This window comes from Nyctereutes procyonoides, unplaced genomic scaffold, assembly GCF_905146905.1.
Source record: "Nyctereutes procyonoides isolate TBG_1078 unplaced genomic scaffold, NYPRO_anot_genome, whole genome shotgun sequence".
Lineage (NCBI taxonomy): Eukaryota > Metazoa > Chordata > Mammalia > Carnivora > Canidae > Nyctereutes > Nyctereutes procyonoides.
Genome location: NW_026575147.1, coordinates 17,499,196 through 17,522,056, shown reverse-complemented (window position 1 = coordinate 17,522,056; position 22,861 = coordinate 17,499,196). Strand labels below are relative to the sequence as shown.

Here is a 22,861-nt window from a genome sequence, read left to right as displayed (position 1 = left end):
TGGCAGACCCTTTAGGATGCATATGCTGTCTGCTTCTTTTCTCTGCACGCATACGTCCGAAGTCGGCCAGCATGCAGGAACTCCCACCCTGGCAGAATGGGTGCAAGGCGGTCTTGAAGACCGGCTGTGGACCTAGAGTGTCTTCTGCCCCAGGACTGTGAAGGCCTCATCGTCCGCTCGGCCACCAAGGTGACTGCTGACGTCATCAACGCAGCAGAGAAGCTCCAGGTGGTGGGCAGGGCTGGCACAGGCGTGGACAATGTGGACCTGGAGGCTGCAACCAGGAAGGGCATTCTGGTCATGAAGTAAGTCGCGAAGCCCCCGGGGGTGGGTGTAGAGGCTCACCACGAGTGGGGAGGGGGACACTTGGGTTAGTGAAGACCGGGTCAGAGTAAGAAGGGCTCCCACAAGGATGCCTGGTCCAGGCGGAGGCCAGACAGTCGGGTCTTGCTCACAGCGTCCTGGTTCCCCAGGATTTGGAGGAGGAGGCGGTCCTTGTGATCTCAAATCACTGGACAAACCCACCCCACAGACATCTGCGCTGCAGCCTGGTTGGGGAATTAGAAGAATGTTTGTTAGTGAATCCACCTGCATCCCCTGTTCCAGGGATACCCCTCCCCCTCCGCTGCTGTGTCTGGAGCAGGGTTTTCCTTAGCTCTGCTTTGCTTTCTGCCCTGTGCAGATGCACAGCCTTTGCTAGTTGAGCGGCTCTACATCCTTTCCTTTCCTCATTGCCCTCGTCCTTCAGCAGCCAGGATCGCAGTTTCTCTTTCACACTCCAGGGCCAAGAAGGGAAGGGTGAGGGCTGTTTTTGCAGAAACTCAGAACAGAGGTTGTGACTGCATGCCAGGGCTGGGCCACACATTCCTGGCTCCCGGCTGGCCCTTAGATGATGCGGCCAGGTCATTGTTGCCCACTTCTTCGTCCTCAAGCCTTCTCCCTTCTCTCAGGAAATTCAGTGTCCCCCAAAATTTCCCCTCCTTTCTCTCCTCTTATAGAGCATGGGTGAACTGACCGGTCATCTGACTGAGGTCAACATCCAACCGAAGAAATGTTAAATGGTAACCCGTCCTACATTCTTCCCCTGGACACAGAGGCAGAGCCCTCAGCCCTGCACCCCTTCCTACATCCTAGTACAGCCTGTTCGCAGGGTTAGGCAGGAAGCTCGGTAGAAAGACAAACTCTGAGAATCCTTTACTCTTGACTTTTTTGGGGGGGATAAGATCTCTTGCCTTTTCCTCCTTGTAACTTTCATTTCCAGAAATGAAAAGATCCGAAAAAGGACAAAAAAAGGTAAACGTGTGTTAATAAACAGTTCAAAAACAAAAAAAAAAAAAAAAAAGGAGTGAGAGAGCTTTTGAAAAAACAAAAATTGATTCATGGGTTTCAGCTCTATTCTCCTTTCTGTGAAATGGGCAGAGTCAGCATGGGCCTAGTCAACATGGCCCTGTGCATTAAGGTGTGAGGAAGCGTTCTCACTTTGGAACTTGTTGAGAGATAGGAGAAGTCAAACAGGTGAAGATAAAAATCCTAGCTTTGTCACTGATAGAGGCTGGGCTGGGCAACTAGGTGAAGGTGTGTAGGCAGTGGGCTGACGTGAGTTTGATGGGCTTGCTCACACATCTTCTGCACAGCCTCAGTAAGATCAATGGCATAGAGTAGCGGGAATCTGTGGTTTCGGTGGGCAGGTGGATCCTGAAACGAGGGAAGAGAAATGCTGAGCCACCCACATATCTCCCCATCGAATGAGACTCTTCTCTGCCTTGGGAGAAGGGAGTTTGGGTAGGAGGCCAAGTGTGTTTCTCTAACTGAAGTCCCTCCATGTGAAACATGCAGCCAGGGCAAGGGGGTTTCCCTCCCCTGGGTTTAGGGCAGGTGTCCATCGGAGAGCCCAGGTTGGAGGCCTGCGGGTTGGGGGTTGGACTTAAGAGCAGGTGAGCAGAGGGGGCAGGAGCCTGAGCACACTTCACTCACGGCCTTCTCTTGGGACAGGAGTGGGAAGATGGGCTCTGGACGCACTGACATCCCCTCTCCTCTTCCATCTTTAGCACCCCCAATGGGAACAGCCTGAGTGCTGCAGAGCTCACCTGCGGGATGATCATGTGCCTGGCCAGGTAAGTCCATCTTCTCAGCAGAGCCAGCCTCTTCTGTGTCCATGATTACGACTCCCCAAATAACGTGCCCTGAAGAAGGGTAGAAACGCTTCAGCCTGACACTGTGCAGACAGTCGAGAATTTTCGAGGCCACCCATCTTTATGGGACATTCAATACACTGGTCCTGGCACACAAAGGTCAGACAGCTTCTCACAAATGAGTGGGCGGGGGGGGGGGGTGCTGTGTTCGGCATGGCTGCTCCTTACCTGGGAGCAGGCTCACCGAGAAAATGATTATGTGCCTCCTTCCTCTCCTCCTTGGTCATTTCCTGTGTCCACGCCATCCTCTGGCTTCTTGCACCTCCAAGCCTCACAGATATGGTTTCTGCTCCCTGGAATATCCTTCTCCATCATCATTTCTTTTCCGAGTCTTTCCAGTACTTTATTACAGTCGTTATTAAAAATACAACTTCACACAGGTTATAAAATAGAGGGAACACGTAACATTTTTATTTAGTTCAGAACATTATTGAGTGAATTAATGCCAAAATGTAGCAACCTCCATGCCTCAGAGACTTCTCATACCCCAGAGGTTCCCAGACTTTGCTGCACATTGATAACATCTTGGATCTTGAAACAATCCTAATGCCTGACTTGCACCCCAGAAATTCTGATTTCGTTGGTATGGGATGAAATTTGGCATAGGGATTTTTTAACAAATTTTTTATTTTAGGAGTTTTAGATATAAAGAAAAGTCATAAAGATAGAAGGTCCCACATATGTCATACCCAGTCTTCCGTATTATTCACATCATAAGGTGTATGGTGCATTGGTCACAATCAATGAACCAGTGTTGAAATATCAATACATAACTTTCAGCTGAAGTCTTCCCCATCATCTTTATCCAGGTAACTCTTGTTCTTCAAGATTAAGCTCGAGTATTAGTTCATCAAGGAAGCTCTCTCTGGATTCCCCCACTGGGCTGTGTCCCTCACTGACTGTTCTGACCCCGGGCTTACCTCTGTCACTAACCTTTCAGATCTTTATTGTGATAGGATGGAGTAAGAACTGCTCTGGGATCCCTGTGCCAACCTGTGGATTCTTAACACAAGGGAACTCAAGTGGGGAAGTGTCTTGCTCTTCCAGCAGGAACTCTGGGGGTGTGGGGCTCTTGAGTAGAGGGCACAGCCTAAGAACCACCGGATGTAGCACAGAATGTACATGAGTCTTACTGTATTGGGTAGAAAATGATGGCATTGAGCACTGCTGTCGAGTAGGCAATTCAGGCACCTGTGTGGCCAGTGGGGAGGGCGAGGGGCCGGTGGACAGGGCAGGGAGTTCACTAGGTCCCTTCACACAGCCTGGGATGCTTAAACCAGGGGACCCAGGCAGCCAGGGCTCTTTCTCTCTCTACTCAGGCCTGAAGCTTCTGGGGCCAAGAAATTACTGTTTTCCCCTCTGGAGACCTGTTCTCCCTCCTGCTGGGACGGGGTCTGGAGGAGCTGACCTTTGTTCTGATGCTCCCCAAGATTTCTACCTGAGCTCTTAAGTCCTCACTGCTACTCACTAGCCAATGAAGAGAGGAGAGGAGACTGGAGAAAGCAAAGAGCATGGGCAGCGTGCACAGCAGAAGGGACCCAGCCAGGACGGGGTCCGGGAGCTGGCTGTCTGGATCTCCCACAACATCTGGGCTGGACGTATTTCTCCCAGAGAAGCCCGATGCCCTGGTTTCACTTGTGCTATTAAATTCAGTGCTGGTTTTGGTTTTGTTTTTGAGTTAGGGACTGATCTGTCAGCTTTCTATCTATTTAATTCTCTCATTGGTTTTCTGGAGGTGGAAGGAAAGGCTTGGGAGCCAGAAATAATTTTTCTCCTATTGCAGGACCAGCTTTGTTTAAGAGAGTAGATAAAGTGGAATGATTTCAAGACAGCGGCCCATTTCCAACCTCTTACCCAATGACCTCTCTCATCAAAGATGCATCAAAACTAAGAAACAAGCACCCTATTGAGGAGGAATGGAGTCTCCCACACCTTCTGGTGTGTCTGCTCAGACTGCTTTTCCAGCAGGGCAGCAACAGCAGAGTGGGAGTTCTGGACAGAAGGTTGAGAGCATTGAGCAATGTGGGTGAGAGGGGGCCTGCATGGGCCTCACAGTGGGGGACTTTGAACTCACAGCAGGGGCTCCTGAGGTCTAGGAGCAGAAAAATGACACAGAAAGAAAGAGGAGAATGCAACCTGCTTTGAAGTCATCTCTCCCACCTTACCTTCTCTTTCTCTAAGTCAGGATGGCTACCATTCAGTTCTTGGGATGCCCCTCCCCCACATCATGGTCCTCCCCAAACTGGCCCGGTGGGGACCCCAAAGTGCTAAAGCCTGGAGAGGATCCCTGAGCGGCCTGCTATCCCATGCCCCACAGTGCCACATGCATCTCTCTTAGATGGCACCGTGGGGCCAGGAGGGCCGAGAGCAGGACGTGAGCCAGACCTGAGAGGAGCCGGGTGGGCTCTGTCTCACTTGGTCAGGGGCAGGTGAGCGGGCTAGCCTCGCTGAGAAGGGGGCACTTCCTCAAGGCAAGTCATTGTCCTTGCGACATTCCTGAAACGAGGACCCTCTACTGAGGATGATGGGCCAGAGCAGCCCATCATCCGGTGATGGAGCTTCTTCCCCAGGAGGCTTGTTACTGAGGCTTTGGGAGTTTGCCCACGAGATCCCAGCAGCACAGATCCCCCGTCAGCTGGACTCGCAGATGGAAGCATGTCCTGGCGATGTGTAGACATGAGAGAATGCTTTTTTATAAGAACTCAGCGATGGAGCTACAGGGACATTATGTTGGAGTCTCTCCCTCTTACGCACGCCCGGACACACACACACACACACACACACACACACACCCCACTCTGAGTTTTGTGGCCTACAGGAAAACTGCATTTAAATACAGAGGAGGCTCCCTGCTGGGAATGTTCTTTGAGTCCATTCAACTACTTCCGATGGGGTGATGTCCTGCAAGATGTTGAGTCCCCAGTTGTCTCCACGCAGTTGTTGTGAGCGTTACATGCGCTAAAGCATCTCCAAGCATGTCTCATGGAGTGTCTAAAATAGAGCATGGACTCCTTAAACATTTTAAACATTGTTTCCCGTCTCCCAGATTCTCTTCCAGAGAAGCCTGGGTGACCACATCCCACGTGACGTAATCTTGTCCTCTCACCTCTGACTCTGCCCTAACTGCCTCCGTCCCTTCCAGAAACACATGGAGACTCAGACCCCCCACCCCCGTGTTAACCAATCAGAGGAGAGAGGCTGGGTTGGGGGTGGTTTGGAGAAGAGGTGGTATGGACTATAGCATCCCCTCCCCCCATTCCAGTGCAGCCTGAGACTGCTGGGGTTTCAGGAACTCTCGAGGAAGGGGAAATACCCAGCTGTCTGCTGATACGGTGCAAAGTGTAGGTTGCAGGCTTGGATGAAAGAGGAAAATGAAAATCCTTGAACTTCTGGAGCACTGGATGTTCTCAGAGCCCCTCAGTACCCCCATTTTGTTATCCCTGTGAACCGTGGAGGATTGGTGCTTGCTTTCTACATGCTTGTCACTCAGCAGTTGACTGACTCTCAGACTCCCAGCTGGGAACAGAAATCCTGGGGCTCCCACATCAGGTGTGCCTGACAGGCTTTCCTCTGCTCTGCTCCGGGTCTCTGTACCCAGGCCTGAGCCTGGTTCGCCCTGGGAATGACTGACTGACAGAGAGGGTGGCTGTGCAGACCTCACATCACCTCCCATGTGGGCCCACTGAACCTGTCTGTCCTTGCAGGCACATCCCCCAGGCGACAGCTTCCATGAAGGACGGCAAGTGGGAAAGGAAGAAGGTGAGCGGCCAGTCCTGCCTCGTCCCGCCCAGCTCGGCGCCCGAGGCCTCACTCCTGGGGCTTACTCTGGCCGCTTTGCCTCTTGCTTGTTTGGTTGCAGTTCATGGGAACAGAGCTAAATGGGAAGATCCTGGGAATTCTTGGCCTGGGCAGAATTGGGAGAGAGGTGGCCACTCGAATGCAGTCCTTTGGGATGAAGGTAAGAGGCTGCTGAGGCCCTTTGGTGTGGGGCTCCCTGCAGCAGTTTTGACAGAGGCAGGTTTGCTTGAGAAAAGGTAAAGGCTTTTTCCTAGGAGGGGCTGACCCTCCTTCAGAGCCTCTAACGAAGTAGGCGGTGTAGCCGGGGAGGCAGGATGTTGGCCTGCCATTCTGGACACCTGAACTCAGAGTCCGGGCATCCTTGGTGGAGGTCCCTCAGCTCTGGGGCAGTAATTGCCTTGAGTCCCAGCGGAACAGAGGAGCTCGTATCCTGTGCTGCTTCTCCTCTGCTGCCGCAAGGGCTCTTTGCTTTGCTGCGTCTGTTGCCTGTGATACTTCAGACAAACAGGAGCACATCTGTAGCCTTATAGCAGAGCCGGTATCCATCCACCTTCTGGCTCCACTCCACAGTCAGAAGAGATGGCAAGATGATTGTGCAAATGCCGTGACACGATGTTAATCCCGTGGTGGCTGGAGCACCTCACGCATTTCTCAGAAATTCTCCCTGACCCCTGTTTCCCTCCAGGACCCTGCTTTACCCTGTTCTGGGGACTCAGTGGTTCTTCTGGTCAAGGGAAGGCTGTCATCGAGAGCAGTGCCACACCCTGAGGCCAAGCCAGGAGACCTCGCAGAGCGGTGGCCCCAGAGCCATGGGAGGGGACCTGTAGGGGCGGGTGACAGGGTGGCTAGGTGTGCTAGCAGACATCTCCTTGTTCACTCCTCGTGCCCTCTCTGCCGTGGGGGGGATGATATATTCAAACTGCCGCCAGGAAGGCTTTCGTTAAACGTAAAAAAAAAAAAAAAGCAGTTTTGACAATCAGATCATTTCTAGAAAACTTTACATGGAGCTGCTCTGGCATTTCCCTTCTCTTTCCTTCCTCCCTTTCTCTTTGTCCCCCCAGCTTCATAGAGTTAAAGGGAACCCTACGGATTAACCCTTAATTTTTATATTGATGTCAGGAGTTTGTGAATTTTTGCTGAGGCCTCCAGCAGTGGAAGGTAAACAGGAGGGCATCCCATTACACCACGCGGAACATCTTCCTCTCCCTCCTGTCCTTATTCCCCCACACACTTATTTACATCAGCCAGACATCTTTCCTAAGCCTCCGCACGTTGCTCTAGATCCCGGAGAGGGGGCTGTGGCCCAGCAGGATCCACTGATCATGAGAACAAACCAAAGCCAGTCCCTTCTGTGCAGGGCTGGCCAGGTGCCCCGTGCTGCAAGGAGAGCTTTCTCTTCCTCTTCTGTGAGGGATTAAAGTAAAGGCTTAGCTCACCTGGAATTCTGATCCTCTAAAATCAGGGGCCGGGGGTTAAGTAAAACTCGGAGTGCCATACTCAGACAGGTGAGCGCCTCATTGATGAGACAGAGACTTGGGGACAGGCTGTTTGGCCCAGCTGCTCTTCTGTTAAGTTCCCTCCCCTTCCCCACAGCGCCACAGCTCACTGGACTCTGCTTGCTCAGGAGCCTTCATTATCAAGGACTTGAGACTTTGGGGGAGTGACTTACCCAGACAAAAAGCCCCACCTCGTTTGCTGAGTAAGGGACGTGATCAGTAAGCTTCTGTGCTCAGCTACTCAGCTGCTGCCAGGCTGCTCCCGAGAGGCTTGGAGGGATATGGATTCTGAGCATCTCAGTGGAAGTGGCTGACACCCCTCAGACATGTGTTTGATCAGAAATGTCTAGAACCTGTTCATGAATGTCCTTCTGTGTGTCCAGGCATACCTCACACGACACGCCCGAATTCCCAGCGTGACTTTGAGGGTTTGCATGCTTTTGTATGTGGCAGCATGGCACTGCTCCCCTCGGGGGTTCTTCTGTCGGGATATCTCTGGCCGGTCCCTGTAGGCTATCCTGCTTCTGGGACATGATCTTTATAAACCGCTGAAACACACCTTGAAACGGTCACCCGCCCCCTGGCCTTGCCAGCAGCCCCGGTCATTTTGCAGTGGCCCAAGTGGCCTTTGTTCATGCTCAGGGCTCACTTTGCGCTTCCTAACTGATATCTCTGTCCAGATGAATTTTGCCTCGGGGCAGACAGATTATGGACCTGCATCATCCAAAGCTCCTCAGTTGGTGTTTGAACAGTTGGGGAAGCAAGATTTTCGAAAGCGCAAGGAGGGAAGATTCTAAAACAGGCTGTGAAAAAAGTTTATCAGCATCCAGTCAGGAAACCATGATCAGTGTTCACTAAGCACAAGTTGTTTTAAATTGGCCTTGTTCTCTCTTTAGAAACCAATATTAAACCGATCGTCATGGACATCCTTAGGGGTCTTATACCTGAATGATTAAAAATTGTATTTTAGTCATGTAATAGGTGAAGGGATTTTCACAAAAATTGAAATATAGATCCTCATCTCCTTGTTTACCACCCCAATCCTGGTCTGCTCCCAGTTACCTGTGACGTAACATCAGTTTGCTGTGTATCATCTCGGACTTTTTTCTGTGCATTTATGTGGAACACATAGAGTTCTTTCCCATTGTGTGTGTGCGTGGGGGGGGGGTCTATGCCTATAGAAAATACAATACTGTACATGGTGGTAAAACGTAGATCTTGGAATAAATAAATTTACCCTATTTGTAAACTCTTCCATGGGCTTCTGTTGTGTGGACGAATTGCTTTTATTTGGCTTCTTCCTCCAGGACAGATGTTTAGATTGTTTGGAAATGTGGACTTAGTGAGACATTGGTGAGATCTTCCCTGACACCCTTGGGGTTAAGATGGAGACTGTAATCTTGGTGCGAAGGCTTAGTAACGGGTTGAAGGAAAGCTCCGTCTCAGTCTGAAGGGAGATGGTACAGGATGATGCAGGGCTATGCCTTATCCATCCTTCTCATCAGCGGTCTGGGTGACAGGAAGCAGGGGGAGGTGATTAATTCTTAAGACTGTGGAATCATATCCTAAATGATGTGAGAAGGCTAGCAAGGTTGGGCATCCTAATAAGAAGTTGAGCTAAGATACCTACCAGGACCCTCTATATGGGCCCCCAAAGCAACCAAATACATTTGGATGTAGAGGTGTTGTTAAAATGCTTTTCTAGGGGAGGGGACCTTGGGTTGACAGAAAAGCAGTGTGATTCACAGTGGCATGGCTAATAGAAAAGGTAATGTGACTTTGGTAGCATTAAAAGAAGTATGACTTCCAGCACAGGGACGGTGACATTCCTTATGGTCTGTACTTCCTAAGGAAGGATTGAAGGCACTGGGGTCACAGCCCCGTCATGACTTGGGAGGCCATCAACTAGCTCTTCTATAGAAGAGTCATGCTCTCCAAGGAGGACCAGTAGGTACAAGCCATAGGGGACAGAGCTCCAGCCAGAGCTGGCCCCAAATGGAATGAGAGAGTTAGTCTCCCACTACTGCAGATACTCCACATGAGACTGGTTAAGCACTTGGCCGGTATGTGAGGACGAGGTGTGAGCATGGGCAGAGAGGTAGAAGCAGATGGCCTTTAAAGCTGTGATATCTCTGAGCACCCATTGCCCACGGGCTACGAGTTTCTTTATCTGCGGAATGGTCTTTAGCAGGCAGTTTTTTTGTGTGATCGTAGGAAATAGAGTAAAATTATTAAGGACTGTGGTTTGTTACAGTAACTCGTGGGCACGCTGTTATTAAAGACAGAGTGGGACCAGAAGGCATAGGGCACCCTGAGTAGTTCTGGTTGGGTGGCTCGGGCAGTGCTGCAAAGCACGTGAAGATGATTTTGATCACCCCTTCCTTCCCTGGTCCTGGGATGTCCCCTGGGCTATAATCTGTCCCCTAGGCTGTTAGTCACGAATTAGGCTGGGTAACTAATATCCAACCCTTCCAGAACATCGTGATTTAAGAGTTGACCCCTTTGTGTCACAGGAGCAATCAACAGAGTCCCTCTTGTGCTCAGACGTTGGGTAGGGACTGCCCCCTTTCCTTTCCCGTCCTTTCTTTGTCACTATCTGCTCACTCAGGGAAGCGGGGATCCTAGACCTTAGCTCTGCTAGGGAGCTCAGCCACCTGGCTTCCCACAGCACCTGGCGGGGGCGGTGTGTGTTGGGGAGAGAAAGCCCACCTAGGCCCCCATCCCAACCAGACAGGCCTGGAGAGGAATCTTCACGTGCCACCTGAGCTACCTGACTTGCTCTGAGCCACATGGCACAGATGTGGGTGTCAGAATCATTCTGGCCATCTGCAGCCTGCTGGTTGTGTGAGTCATCTGAGTCTGATGCTCCGTGGTGTTCTTTCTGCCTGAAGCTTTTTCTCAACCCATTTGCTGAACATGTTATGTTGTACACTCTGGAGGCACAGCTCATTCAAGTCATGCCAGCATGCCCGCTAGAGTGTTAGCAGGCCAAGCCAGCCAAGAGCTGAGCCTTGCACTCTCTTACCAAGGTTTCCTGTGAGGAACAGGCCAGGATCTCCTAACAGTTTCTTGGTGGCCGTGTTGTGATGACTCTGAAGTTATCCCAGAGGATGGACATTGAACCTGAGGCACCAGATGTCACCAATTCTCTCAGGCCCAGCTAATGTTTACTGAGGTCTACTGTGTCAGAGACTGTGCTTGCAGTGACCCCTGCAGGGTCAATATTCTTATTCCAGGTTTACAGACAAGGAAACTGAGGCCCAGGAAGGTTATATGATATGTTTGAGATAATAGGACTGGTAAATGGTGGAGTCCAGCTTGAGCTCCAGGTCTCCTGACTTCCAGTCTAGTACGCTTTGTCTTGCATCACCACCACTGTCGTCATGCCTGATGCAGGTGAGTTAGACGGTCTCTGCTCTGTCACTGTGCTCGACCTTCCTCGGGATGAAATCTCCTCAGGATGCTCCTAGCTCAGTCTGGTAACTGGAATTCCTACTGCGCTAGAGTACTGATTTCTTTACATTCTTCCCAGAGCCCCAAGTTCTGGGAAGCTACCTTAGGGACATGGGGATGGGACCCTAGAGAGAGAGTAAGTGGTAGGGCTCTGGGCCTTCACCTCTGCAGCTCTGATCGTTTTCTATAGTGGGTTTCTGAGTAAGATGTCACTGTGTGAAGGAAGAGAGTTCTCATCTTCAGCCAGAAGAATTAGCTGTGAGGCAGTAGGAGATGTGATGATGAGGCTCCTTTATTGGAACCCCTCCACCGTGAAAGCCTCCTTGCTCTCAGGCATCCACTGTTAAGCCAGAGGCCCAGGGGAGGTGTAGTCATCCTCACAAGGCTGCCTTCTATGACACCAGCTAGGACGTGGCTCTGTAGCGCCACTTGAAAAGCTGGGGTTCCCCTGCTCCCCAGCGTTAGGAGCCTGTCCTGAGGCCGGGATTCAGGTGGAGAACCCCTTGGTGGGTCTCCCTCAGGCTCCTCCGTAGGGTAGTCTTCAGAGGGTACATACCTGGAAGTGCTGCAACTTGTGAGTATCGGGACATCTGACCCTTTCTAGGGTGCGTTAGGACCCTACTCAGACATTGTTCCCCTGGGCCCAACGATATACTCTTTCGACTCCCCGCAACGTGGTCTCCTGGTGTAAGAATCCCAGCTCCTAGCCGTGTTCAGCTGCCATCTGCCCTGGGTCTCCCGAGTGAAAACTGAAAACCGTTTTCTCAGCCGAATTCTGCCCTGCAGTTGTCTGCAGCCGAACAAGAGAAAGGCAGCTGAGTCAGACCCTGCTGACCGCTGTGGAGGATGCGGCTCCCCTCCTTCCCCGTCCGCTCCCCACCAGCTGCAGGCACCCAGCACAGGGGCACCAGGCCCGGCTCCGCCCCCGGGACCCTTCCTCCCAGCGCTCCATGCTGCTTCTGGACTCCCGAGGGCCCCAAGCCCCAGAGTGGCGGGAGCTCGCCTCCATCGGGGTCAGCTTTGTGGCCTCTGCTGGTGGTCCCCGTCCTCCCCCGCTCACGTGAACCAAGTACATCTGGATTATAGATGAACAGGGCCCTTGTTCCAGGCAGCCCCTGAGCTGGCAGACAAAGAGCACTTGTAAGGGATCCTCTCTCCTCCCCTGGACGCTGCTTGTTCCCCTGGAAACGAGTAGGTTACAGCTGAGGGGGAATGACCACTGGGGCTGGTGGTTGTGAGCTTTCAATCCTACAGCCTCTCCCCCAAAAACTCCCCCTTGGCTTTGCTTCTTCCACAGGCTGATGATGAAAAATGTGATCTGAAACTTGTTCCTCATTCATGACCATGTCAGTCTCTTCTCTGCAAGGGCGGAATTTGTTACATAGGAATCCTCTTTGCCAGTATTTTCGAGATGACGTTTCTGTTTCCCACAAGGAAATTCCTGATGAGCAGGGGAAGCATTACAAAGCACAGGAAAGCATAAAGGAGAACAAAAATGAGTTCCCCCACACAGAGATGATGGCGGTTTCAAGTATTAGGCCTTCTGTTCTGTTTGTTACCTTTTGTTCAGTGCCAGGCCACCTCTGAACATTCTAGGGTTCGCCCCTAACATTTCAGGGTTAAGAGAACTGTCCTTTCAAGGAATATTGAATTACTGAGTGTTGGAGCAGGCGATGACTTTGAAATCATCCACCCAGCTCCTTCACTCAGTACTGAGGACCCAGGTCCAGGTCTCCTGGGTCAGCGTCCGTCCCTTGGCTCCTGCAGCTGCGTCCTGCCTTCTTGAGGACACGGATGCCTTTGAGATTGTTAAGGCTCCTACGCCTCTTTCCCCCAGTGGGTGCTGCGGCCCCGGCCAAGCCGAAGGAGGGAGCCGCGGCGGGCCTCCCGGGGTGACCAGACAGAAAGTGGATTATGTCTCTGCTGTGTCAAGAGGTGGCTGCGTCCTGGTGGTTGTGGATTCTTCGAATCCCAGCTGCTGGTGCTGGCTTGATCACCTTTAGAGGCTTGCCCTTGCTGAGGAGATGTGTGACTGGTGCCCGAGACTGTTCTGATACAGGACATGTTTCCATCGACTCTACCCGGTTGCTCAGGTGGGGCTGTGAGCCCCCTGACCTCACCCCACCTAGAAGGGTGGGCACCAGGGGTGCAGGCTTCCAAATCCAGACATTCTTCTTATCCACACTCGACCATCTGCCAACCATGCGACCTTGGTTGAATCATTTCACCTCTCTGCCTTCGTTTCCTCGTTGGTAAATCGGGGCAGGCAGGGATCTGCCCTGAGGAAGGTTCTTTCTGGGACCTGTGCCTTCTATGGTGCCTTGGTGCCTCCTTTTTTTCTCCTCCTGATCCTCGCTCCCTATTCCCCGTCACTCCTGCCCTGTTGAAAGGATCCGTCCTCAGTCATTGAGGCCTCTGTGTGGTGAGTCACCAGGTTATGCCTTCCGAGACTAGATGCATTTGGAGCCTTCTTAAAGGCACTTCAGGATGGGACCAAACCTTGCCCGCTGGCGGGTCAGCACTCCTCCCCAGCGACCGGTCTTGGTCTCCTTGCCTGCCCTGCTCTGCACCGCTGCCCCAACCTACTTCTTTCTCAGTCTGTGCACGAGTCAGGGCCCCTGCCTGTTCTCTGGCCCTGAGGGTCCTCGGCTGTGGCCAACCTGTCCTCTCTCGCCTGGTTATACCCTGCTAGTGTAGTGTGTCTCTGCTCCCCACGTAGCTGTCCTGCCTCTCCTGGGTTCCCTGTTTGCTAAGGGTTCTGAGCTCCCCCTTATCCAACCTCACACACGCACATGTACACACACGCACACACACGCTGCTCTTGCATCTGTTCATGTTTAAGAGCTTGGAGGTAAACAAACTCCCTTCACACTCTGGGCCAACCCCTCCTAAATAGAGAGCGCCACTTTGTTCAGCTCCAAAGTAGAACAGTATCAACCCTTGCTGTATTACCGTATTTGGACAGACTTAGCAGTAGTACTTGGTAAAAGCCCGATAAATGGCCTCCATCATAATAATACCAGCACTAATGAGGAACAGTGACATTTGCTCGTCTCTCTCTCGTTTCTGACCAGACTGTAGGGTATGACCCCATCATTGCACCAGAGGTCTCGGCCTCCTTTGGTGTCCAGCAGCTGCCCCTGGAGGAGATCTGGCCTCTCTGCGACTTTATCACTGTGCACACACCTCTGCTGCCCTCCACCACAGGTATGTGCGGCCCTGCCTGTGGGTCGGCCACGGAAGCCACAGACCAGAGAAGGGTGGGCCCTCAGCCTGGGCCTCCGCAGGCATGCGGACTAGGGCCCTCGAGCATGGAGTGATGCTCTGCTAGCTGATCCTGCATCACACGGAGGAGGGATGAGCTAGCTGGAAATGCATGGCTCGACACGTACGACCCGTGACCCCATGGTGTTTGCTGGGGCCGCTGCTGGCCTTTCTGGTTCCGGGACTTACTCCAAACACTACGATCTCAGGGACTCTAGGATGTTTCTAGACTGAGTTTGGTCTAAATCCACAACAGGGCCTTTGCCCCCGAGCCTGTGAGAAGGGAGAGGTGAGACCAGAGAGGCTGTCGGCGTGTGGGGAAGGAGCTGGTATGAGGCAGGGAGGGCTGCTGGCACTGGTGCTGGGGTCCCGGGCAGCGGTGCCACAGGAAAGCCCTTCCCTCCTTGCAGGCCTGCTGAACGACAGCACCTTTGCCCAGTGCAAGAAGGGGGTGCGCGTGGTGAACTGCGCTCGGGGAGGGATCGTGGACGAGGGGGCCCTGCTCCGGGCCCTGCGGTCTGGCCAGTGTGCTGGTGCCGCGCTGGACGTGTTTACAGAGGTGAGTGCCTGGTGGAGGAGAGGAGCGGTGAGCACAGGGGCCCAGGACCGGGAAAGCCCAGTGTGCACGAAGAAGGTCTTTGCCTTAAGGAGGCCTCCACGGCACTCAGGAGGAATTATGCTGCCAAGAATAACGCCTTTGTGGTTTGGGGAGCCCTCCGGAGTGCGGTGCACAGGCCGCCGTGTGGTCTTTGCAAAACTCAGATTTTAAATAGGACCCAGGTCCTGGTCCCAGGCTCCCTGGGCTGGTGTCCTGTTGATGACTGCAGGGAGGACCGTGCAGCATATCCGTTCTGAGGCTGAGGGTTTGCGGCAGAGAGAGAGCATTTGGGGCGGGGTTTAAGGTCTCTTAATTATTGACCCAGGTCTCTGATGAAATGAATCCCGTTGCCAAAGACATTCTGCCCAGTGTCTGTTGGCTTTCCTTTCCTTCGTGTCTTCTGGGGAGGGAGGGCAGCCTGAGGCGAAAGGACAGAAGGGGTCCCCTGTGCCCTGGGGGGCTGCTCTCCCCAGTCTCTCTGTCGGACCCAGAGACCCCGTCGTTGCTCGCCCGAGCACACCCCCCCCACCTTACACCAGAGGAATGACGGACAGTGCATTTCCACTGGACTCCAGCATCACAGATCCAGGGCAAAGAGCAGGGATTTTGGCTTAGGCACTGGAGGGTTGCTGGTTATCTGCGGTGGGGCCCTGGCACGTCCCCGGCCCTCTCTGAGCACTGTGTTGCCCTCACTGTGTATTCCCTGTCCTGAGCACACAGGGTTTATACTCCTGGTCATCTTTCACAACTAGCTGGTAAGCTTCTGGAAGGCAGACGTGCGCCTGGCCCTCTTGGTACTGACATTCCCTGATCAGCACCTTCCCCTGCCTGTCTCTGGCCTTCTCGTGGCACCTGTTACCAAGTGCACAGCACTCACAGGCCCAGGTGGCCAGACAAGAGGCCTGAGTGACATTCCAGGGGCAATACATTGTGCTCAGTGAGCAGAGGGGGTGGGCAGAGGTGCCCAGGTGGACCACCTGTCGTGGTGAGAGCCAGGATGGGACAGCTGTGCAGAGGGCCTGGAAGTGCTGCAAGGATTCAGGAGCGAGGGGGAGCTCGAGGGAAAAACCGGTAACAAACAGTAGCTTCACTGGCTGAGAACCTCCTGTATTACTGGGGTGCAGTCTGCACGACAGTGTTTTGTTCTGGGTAGTATTCACCCATTTTATAGATGGAGAAACCGAGGCTCAGAGAGGTGGAGATTTCTCCAAAGGCACATAGGTCTAAGCGGGGGAGCCGAGATGTGCATCCTGTCCTTAGCCCTGTCCACTCTGCTGTAGAGAGGTGTTGACGAGGAACCCGGCTGTTGAAACCAGAGACAGAAGGCGTAGAACCTTCTAGCAGAACCAGAGTAGAAGGCATCCTCGGCCCCACGCCTCTCCTCCAGCCTCCCTGGGCAGCCGACCGAGAGGTTGTCTCTCTCTGGGCAGGAGCCGCCACGGGACCGAGCCTTGGTGGACCATGAGCGCGTCATCAGCTGCCCCCACCTGGGCGCCAGCACCAAGGAGGCCCAGAGCCGCTGCGGGGAAGAGATCGCCATCCAGTTTGTGGACATGGTGAAGGGGAAATCTCTGGCAGGCGTCGTAAGTATGGCCAAGTGGGCCTGGGGCCGGGAGGTCGGAGGGAGGAGCCGAGGCCCGGGAGGGCGGGTGGTGTCCGGATTGGGGCATGGTGACAGCTCTGGTGAGCAGTGGTGTGTTGACCAGATTCAGCCCTGGGGGCAGAGGATAAGGCCTCCTCTGGAGCCAGGCTTCTGGGTGGGGCGGCGGGAGCCCCCCTGTCCCTAGCTTTACTAGTTGCAGCCTGGTTGCAGGGAGGCAGGCGGCTCGGCCCTGCCGTATTGTAGCCTTGGTGCAGAGATTGTGGCTCTTCCCAGGGTCCAGGCTCCAGAGAAAGGCTCCTTTGTTCTCCACATGCTTTGAGAATGAAGGAGCGTGGCCTGGGCGATGCTGGACGCCGTGGGGATGGCGGGTGGGGGCTGGGGCTGGTCCTTGACCTTCCTGGCTGACCCTCGGCGTGGGGATTTTCATTGCGGAGGACAGAGCAGTAGCAGGAAAGACACAGGGTGCTTTGTCCAGCCTGCCAGGCCTGGTGTGATAGCCCAGCTCTCCGGGCCACCCTGCCTGCTACGCCCCGAGAGAGTAGGGGAGCCAGCTACTCCCCTGAAGGACCCACAGGACGGTGCTCAAACACAACACGTGGCCCGTCCACCTGTGCCTCTCCCTTCTCTATTGTGCATCTCATGGCTCCTCAGTGTGGGGGACACTTTCTCACTCCCTCTGCACATCTCTCTTCTGAGCAGCTCTCCCCAGGTGACGTGCTGGGACTGAGGCCATTGCCAGCCAGGCAAGGCTGGACCTGTCCCTCTGCAGCCCTTTGCCGGGCAGGCCTCTGCCCTCACTGTTGCAGCCCTCAGGGGTTACCATGGAGTCCGTAGGTGGAGGTGGCAGTCCAGGCCTTTTCATGAAGGGGGCTCCTTACCACCAGCTCCATCAAATGGAAGCATAGACTGTTCCCATCTTATACCAGAAGTAAACTCTCTTGGTCAAAGGCCTTCAACTGGGGCAGATTTAAGTCTCCACCCCAAGTGACTGGTTGTCCTCCAGTAGGCTTTTAGAAAGAAAGACAGTTGTGTCACATGGGAAGTCCCTCCCTAATTCTTCTCTGCATCTTCTCCCGGTTTGGTTGTAACGTTAGACACAGACTCACATTAGGGTCTGGTTGGTGCTCAATGGCGCCTGCCTCTTAGAGCCCTCCTGTTGGTTCTCTAGACCTGCCGTGAGCATCCCCGAGTCCACAGGCGCTGCCCACAGGTGCTGCCCGGAGGACACTTGCCTCCAGCGGCTGCAGGCTCAGCCCAGCCCACTGGCCCATGGCCCTTCATCTCTGCTGCCGGCACTGGCCTTCCTTCGTCCCGCCTCCTGGTTCACGCTGGTCCTTTCTGTATCCTGTTGGAGAGGAGCAGAGGAGCCCTACCACAGGAGCCCCCAAGCCAGGCTGCCTGCCTCCTTGGCCATTTCCAACACCAGCAGCCTGTTTGATTTATATCACCCCCCAGGTTTCGAATTAAATCCTTCTTAGATTCCTTGGTCAGTTTGACTCACAAAAGTGCCCAATGCTTCATTCAGAGCCAGACCATCTTGAACCACAAACTGGAATTGAAATTGTGACCCGGGACAAGCTGGCTTTGTTATCAAGCCCCTGTTGGGACGGTCCCGCCGTCCAGACCCTACCCTAGACTTACAGCTTTAGGAGGAAATGTGGCTTTTGTCTCCTTTAGCTGCCTGCCAGGCCTCCTGGTTGACTCCACATGGGCCAAGGTTTGAAGAGTGATAGGATCATTAAGAGTATGTGAATCCAGGGGATTCCTGGGTGGCTCAGTAAGGTTTAGCGCCTGCCTTTGGCTCAGGGCGCGATCCTCGAGCCCCGGGATCGAGTCTCGTGTCGGGCTCCCAGCATGGAGCATGCTTCTCCCTCCTCCTGTGTCTCTGCTTCTCTCTCTGTGTGTCTATTATAAATCAATCATTCAATCAATCAATCTTAAAAAAAAAAAAAAGAGTATGTGAATCCAGTGACACCTGGGTGGCTCAGTGGTTGAGCTTCAGCCTTTAGCTCAGGGCGTAATCCGGTCCGGGATTGAGTCCCACATCAGGCTGCCTGCGAGGAGCCTGTTTCTCCCACTGTCCGTGTCTTTGCCTGTATCTGTGTCTCTCATGAATGAATAATTAATTAATTAAAAATATGTGAAACCAGCTTTGCAAATTGTGATATTTGGTCAAAGTGATTAATGACAGTGTAAACACTCACTTTCTTCTTTTCCTAAACTTTTATTTATTTATTTGACAGAGAGAGAGAACCAGTGCTGAGGAAGTGCAGAGGGCGGGAGAGAGAGAGAAGCAGACTCCCGGCTGAGTAGGAAGCTGATGTAGGGCTCAATCCCCAGGACTCAGAGATCATGACAGAGACAGTCCCTTAACCGCCTGAGCCACCCAGGCGCCCCCACTTTCTTTTTTAATTGAGGTGTAAAGTAAAAGGGAAGGTGTCTTGGAGCGACCTACCCCTCTAGGTCCCAGTGATCCGTGACTCCCCACACATGTTAAGTCAAAGACCACCTTCCTATTGTGGTGTCCAGACCCATCATCTCAGGAAAAACCGGTCTCCTGTGTAAGGGGTGAGGTGGGCACAGTTTGTGGGGGTAGGGTGCAGAGAAATGCCTCTTTCTCCCTTCTGGCAATTTTGTGCTCTTTTCTGGCTCTACAGCTCTCCCAAGCTGAAGGCAGAAGTCTTGTGGTGGCTAATGGAAGTTGTCTCCACGCTCCCCACCCCAGGCACCCGAAACCAGGACAGCCCTGTGCCTTCTGCTCCCCACTGTGGAGCTGTGCTCAGGAGCCCTGCCCTGCCTCGTGCCGACCTCAGCTCTGCTTCCCCGTTTTGTGCAGGTGAATGCCCAGGCCCTTACCAGTGCCTTCTCTCCACACACCAAGCCTTGGATTGGTCTCGCAGAAGCTCTGGGGACGCTGATGCAAGCCTGGGCTGGATCCCCCAAAGGGACCATCCAGGTGGTAACACAGGGTGAGTTGGGGACACTGCAGAGGGAGGGAAGAGGGTTGTGTCTGTAGCAGGTCCCAGACAGCGAGGGGCTGGGAAAGGACTGGACATAGCTCTTGTGACGCCAAGTCCCCGTTCTGTCTGCATAGGGCTCACTCACTACCCAATGGGGACAGAGGGGACGGTCCAGAAAATACTAAGAAATATGTGTGATTTTCACAAGTCACGATTGTACAGTATTCTTAAGATGCACGTGTTCTGCATGCAAGAGAAACCTCCATGAGAGACAGTTTCATGGGAGAGCAGTAGGATTGGGGGAGGGAGTCCCAGCTTAAGCGACAGGATCTTGATTCTGGGTTTGACCCTGTGGCTTGCCTGCTGTGAGATTTCCCTTGTCTGAACCTGGGTTCTTCACGTATAAAGTGAGAGTCGGGGCAGGTGTGCCAGATAGGGTGGTGGGACAGGGTGTGCCCCGTGACACGGTAAGGTGGGTCCTGAGGCGAGCTGACGGTCCCTGGAGCATTGCTCAGCTGGGGGTGGGAGCAAAGAGAGTGGCCTCGGTCTCCCTTTGCGACTATGCAGGCTCCGGCCACTTTCCCAGCGGGCCCAGCGTAGGCAGATGTAGTGAGAGACTGCGCAGGGCTCTAGTTCCTACACCCTGCAGAGGCTGGTCCCCCTCATGGCCCGTTGAGCATCTGCTCACGTGGGAAGAGCTTGGGGGTGGTTAGACCTGGGCACTGCTAGAAATAGGGGAGGTCAGAGCTGCGGGATCCCCAGAGGAAGCAAGGCAGGGAACTGGGTGCCTTCCAGAGGGAAGCGGAACTTCGCCCGCAGGCTGGGGCTTGGGCCCGGGGCAGTGAGGAGTCCCTGACCCAAAGCTGGGTGTCAGTGCCCGCCGGCTCCTGTGCTGCTCAACAAACAGCACCTTATTGTAGGTTCTCTGTCCCCAGGAACATCCCTGAAGAACGCTGGCAACTGCCTAAGCCCTGCAGTCATTGTCGGCCTCCTAAAGGACACTTCCAGTCCGGCGGATGTGAACTTGGTGAACGCCAAGCTGCTGGTGCAGGAGGCCGGGCTCAGTGTGCGTGGCCCGGAACCCGCTCCTTTCCTGTCCGCCCGCCCCCCTCTCCCCCCTTTGCAGAGCCTGCTCGCCCCCTGCTCCTGGAGTGGGAGCCCCGGGGCAGGTCCCGCTGTTGACACCGTGCACCCGTGACGGGCAGCCCGAAGCCCTCCGTCCGTGAAGCGGGAGTGCCGCCTTGCTCCGAGCGTTGCTACGAGTGAACTAATACTCCTGCAGGTGCTCTGTGCAGGCGTGCCCCGTGCACGGCCGGCGGCCGCGGCGCCCCCATTGCACAGCTGAGGAACACGAGGAGCCGGGCTGGACCGGCGCCAGCTGGGGGTCGCCCAGCACGCTCGCCTTCTGGCTCCATCCCGGGCTCCTTTGGCCACGGCACCCAGTTTCTAGATCAGCTTGCCAGCTCTGGAAGCTCCGGCATAGCTGCTTAGCGCCTGCAGCCGCCGCGCCTCCCCTGTGGTGCCTTCCCCGCCGCTTCCCTTGTTAGATCACAGTCTGCGTGTCAGCCGGTGGCAGCTGGCAGGGGCAGTGGGCAGCGGAGCTCCCGTGACTCCCCTCCTCTGCTCCCCGCTGCACTGGGCCACTGATCTGCCCGGGAAGCGGTGAGCCGGAGCGGCCCGGCTGCCCCCTTCCTCCTCCTTCCAGCTCGCAGCCTTCACCTGGACCCGCAGGTCTCTCCTGCCCTCCCTTGAGGGAGGGCGTTGGCTGTCCCGGGGGCGAAGGCTCAGGGGCCCCAGGCAGAGCCCTGGGCCCTCTCCTCCGGCCTCAGTGGCTGAGCGTGTCCTCCAGGCTGGCGCTGCGCAAAGCGGCTGTTCGGTGGACACGGAGGGGAGATGCCACGCAGCTGGGAGGCATAACTGTGCGTCCTCGCCTTCTCCCTGCAGGTAACCACCTCCCACCGCCCCGCTGTGCCCGGGGAACAGGGCTCTGGGGAATGCCTGTTGACCGTGGCCCTGGCAGGTGCCCCCTACCAGGCGGCGGGCTGGGTGCAGGGCACCACACCTGTGCTGCACGCGCTCAACGGAGCTGTCTTCAGACCGGAAGTGCCTCTGCGCAGGGGCCTGCCCCTGCTCCTGTTCCGGGCTCAGCCGTCTCATCCTGAGATGCTGCCCACCATGATTGGTGAGGAGGGGTCTCGTAGGGCTTGCCGTGTCCTTGAGGCTGTGTGTGTGTGTGTGTGTGTGTGTGTGTGTGGCGGGGGGGGGGCCTCTCCAGGGATTGGGCCTCATGGACCTTTGCTTCCTTCAGTCCCACCCCATCCCTCAGCACATTTCTGTAGCATACAGAAGATCTGTCCTGCCCGTTTCCAGAACATTTGGGAAATGGATACAGAGTTCAGAGGGCAAGCGCCGTCTCTCCTGTGTCAGAGCCCCGCGGCAGAGTTAGAGCCCCAGAGTCCCTATTACCCGCCTGCTCACCATGCTCAGCTCCCAGTGTGCACCTGCCTGCAGGGCTGTGCCTCAGAACTCCGAGCCTTTGCGTGCAGGTTTCTTTCTTCTGACCGCAGGCCCTGGGGGCCAGCCTGACTGCAACAAAGCATGTTGGCGGGTGCTCCAGCAGCTGGGGGCATCTTGAACCTGCCTCAGGACCCTGGCACCGGCCCACTGGGAGTTTTGGAGCACTTCCGGGCTTGGCGGTTGTGTCCACAGACCTCGAAAGGCCTAATTTCACCATCCTTGCCAACTGACCAAAGGAACTTTCCCTGTTTTTCTCCTTTGCTCTTGGTCTGGATAAATCTGATGCCCGGCATGGCAGGAGATTGCTCTAGCAATTTGTGGCTGGCTCATTCCTTCCCTACCTTGCACGATGGTCAGGGGATTCCTAAAGGGTCTCTGAGTAGTGAGGGAAGCTGGGCAGATGCCCTGTTCTTCCATCTCTCAGCTCTTTGTTTCTGACCCCATCACCCTCCACTGCAACTTTGATCACAGAGGCCCACGGCTTCCCACCCGATTCCCAGCCTCTTTTTCTCCTTCCCCCCCTGCCTTGTGCCAATCAGCAGTTTTCCCGTCTACTTCCCAGGCCTCCTGGCAGAGGCAGGCGTGCAGCTACTGTCCTACCAGACCTCGGTGGTGTCAGATGGGGAGACCTGGCACGTCATGGGCATCTCCTCCCTGCTGCCCAGCCTGGAAGCATGGAAGCAACATGTGACTGAGGCTTTCCAGTTCCTCTTCTAAGCTCTGGGGGGCTTTTCTGAAGAAACCTGGCCACTGGGATCCAGAGAGAGGAGGCCCACAATCCTCAGGCTGACACTGCTTACTCTGCAGACCTTGGCTGACCCCTACAGTGGAGTGATAAGCAGCCAATAAAGAGCCTGCGCCCAATCTCCCTGTGTGTCTCTGTTATTACCCTGAGGAGCCACCAGAGGGGAGCCGTGGGCCGAGTTGTGGGCAGCAGGGAGGGTAGGTGGTGTGGAGGGAGGGGGCAGTGGGCAAAGTGC

The 22,861-nt window shown here is 54.7% G+C and overlaps 1 protein-coding gene across 1 annotated transcript; it reads left to right on the top strand.

The window, feature by feature from the left end:
* Positions 1–129: 129 nt before the first annotated feature.
* Positions 130–22,745, top strand: LOC129501385 (D-3-phosphoglycerate dehydrogenase-like). The gene is made up of 11 exons (XM_055312500.1): positions 130–305; positions 2,049–2,114; positions 5,897–5,951; positions 6,052–6,150; positions 14,014–14,146; positions 14,614–14,762; positions 16,232–16,384; positions 19,241–19,373; positions 20,300–20,430; positions 21,309–21,546; positions 22,444–22,745. Exons 1-11 carry the CDS (start codon positions 301–303, stop codon positions 22,596–22,598), a joined length of 1,317 nt encoding a protein of 438 aa, XP_055168475.1. The 5' UTR covers positions 130–300; the 3' UTR covers positions 22,599–22,745.
* The last annotated feature ends 116 nt before the right edge of the window (positions 22,746–22,861 follow it).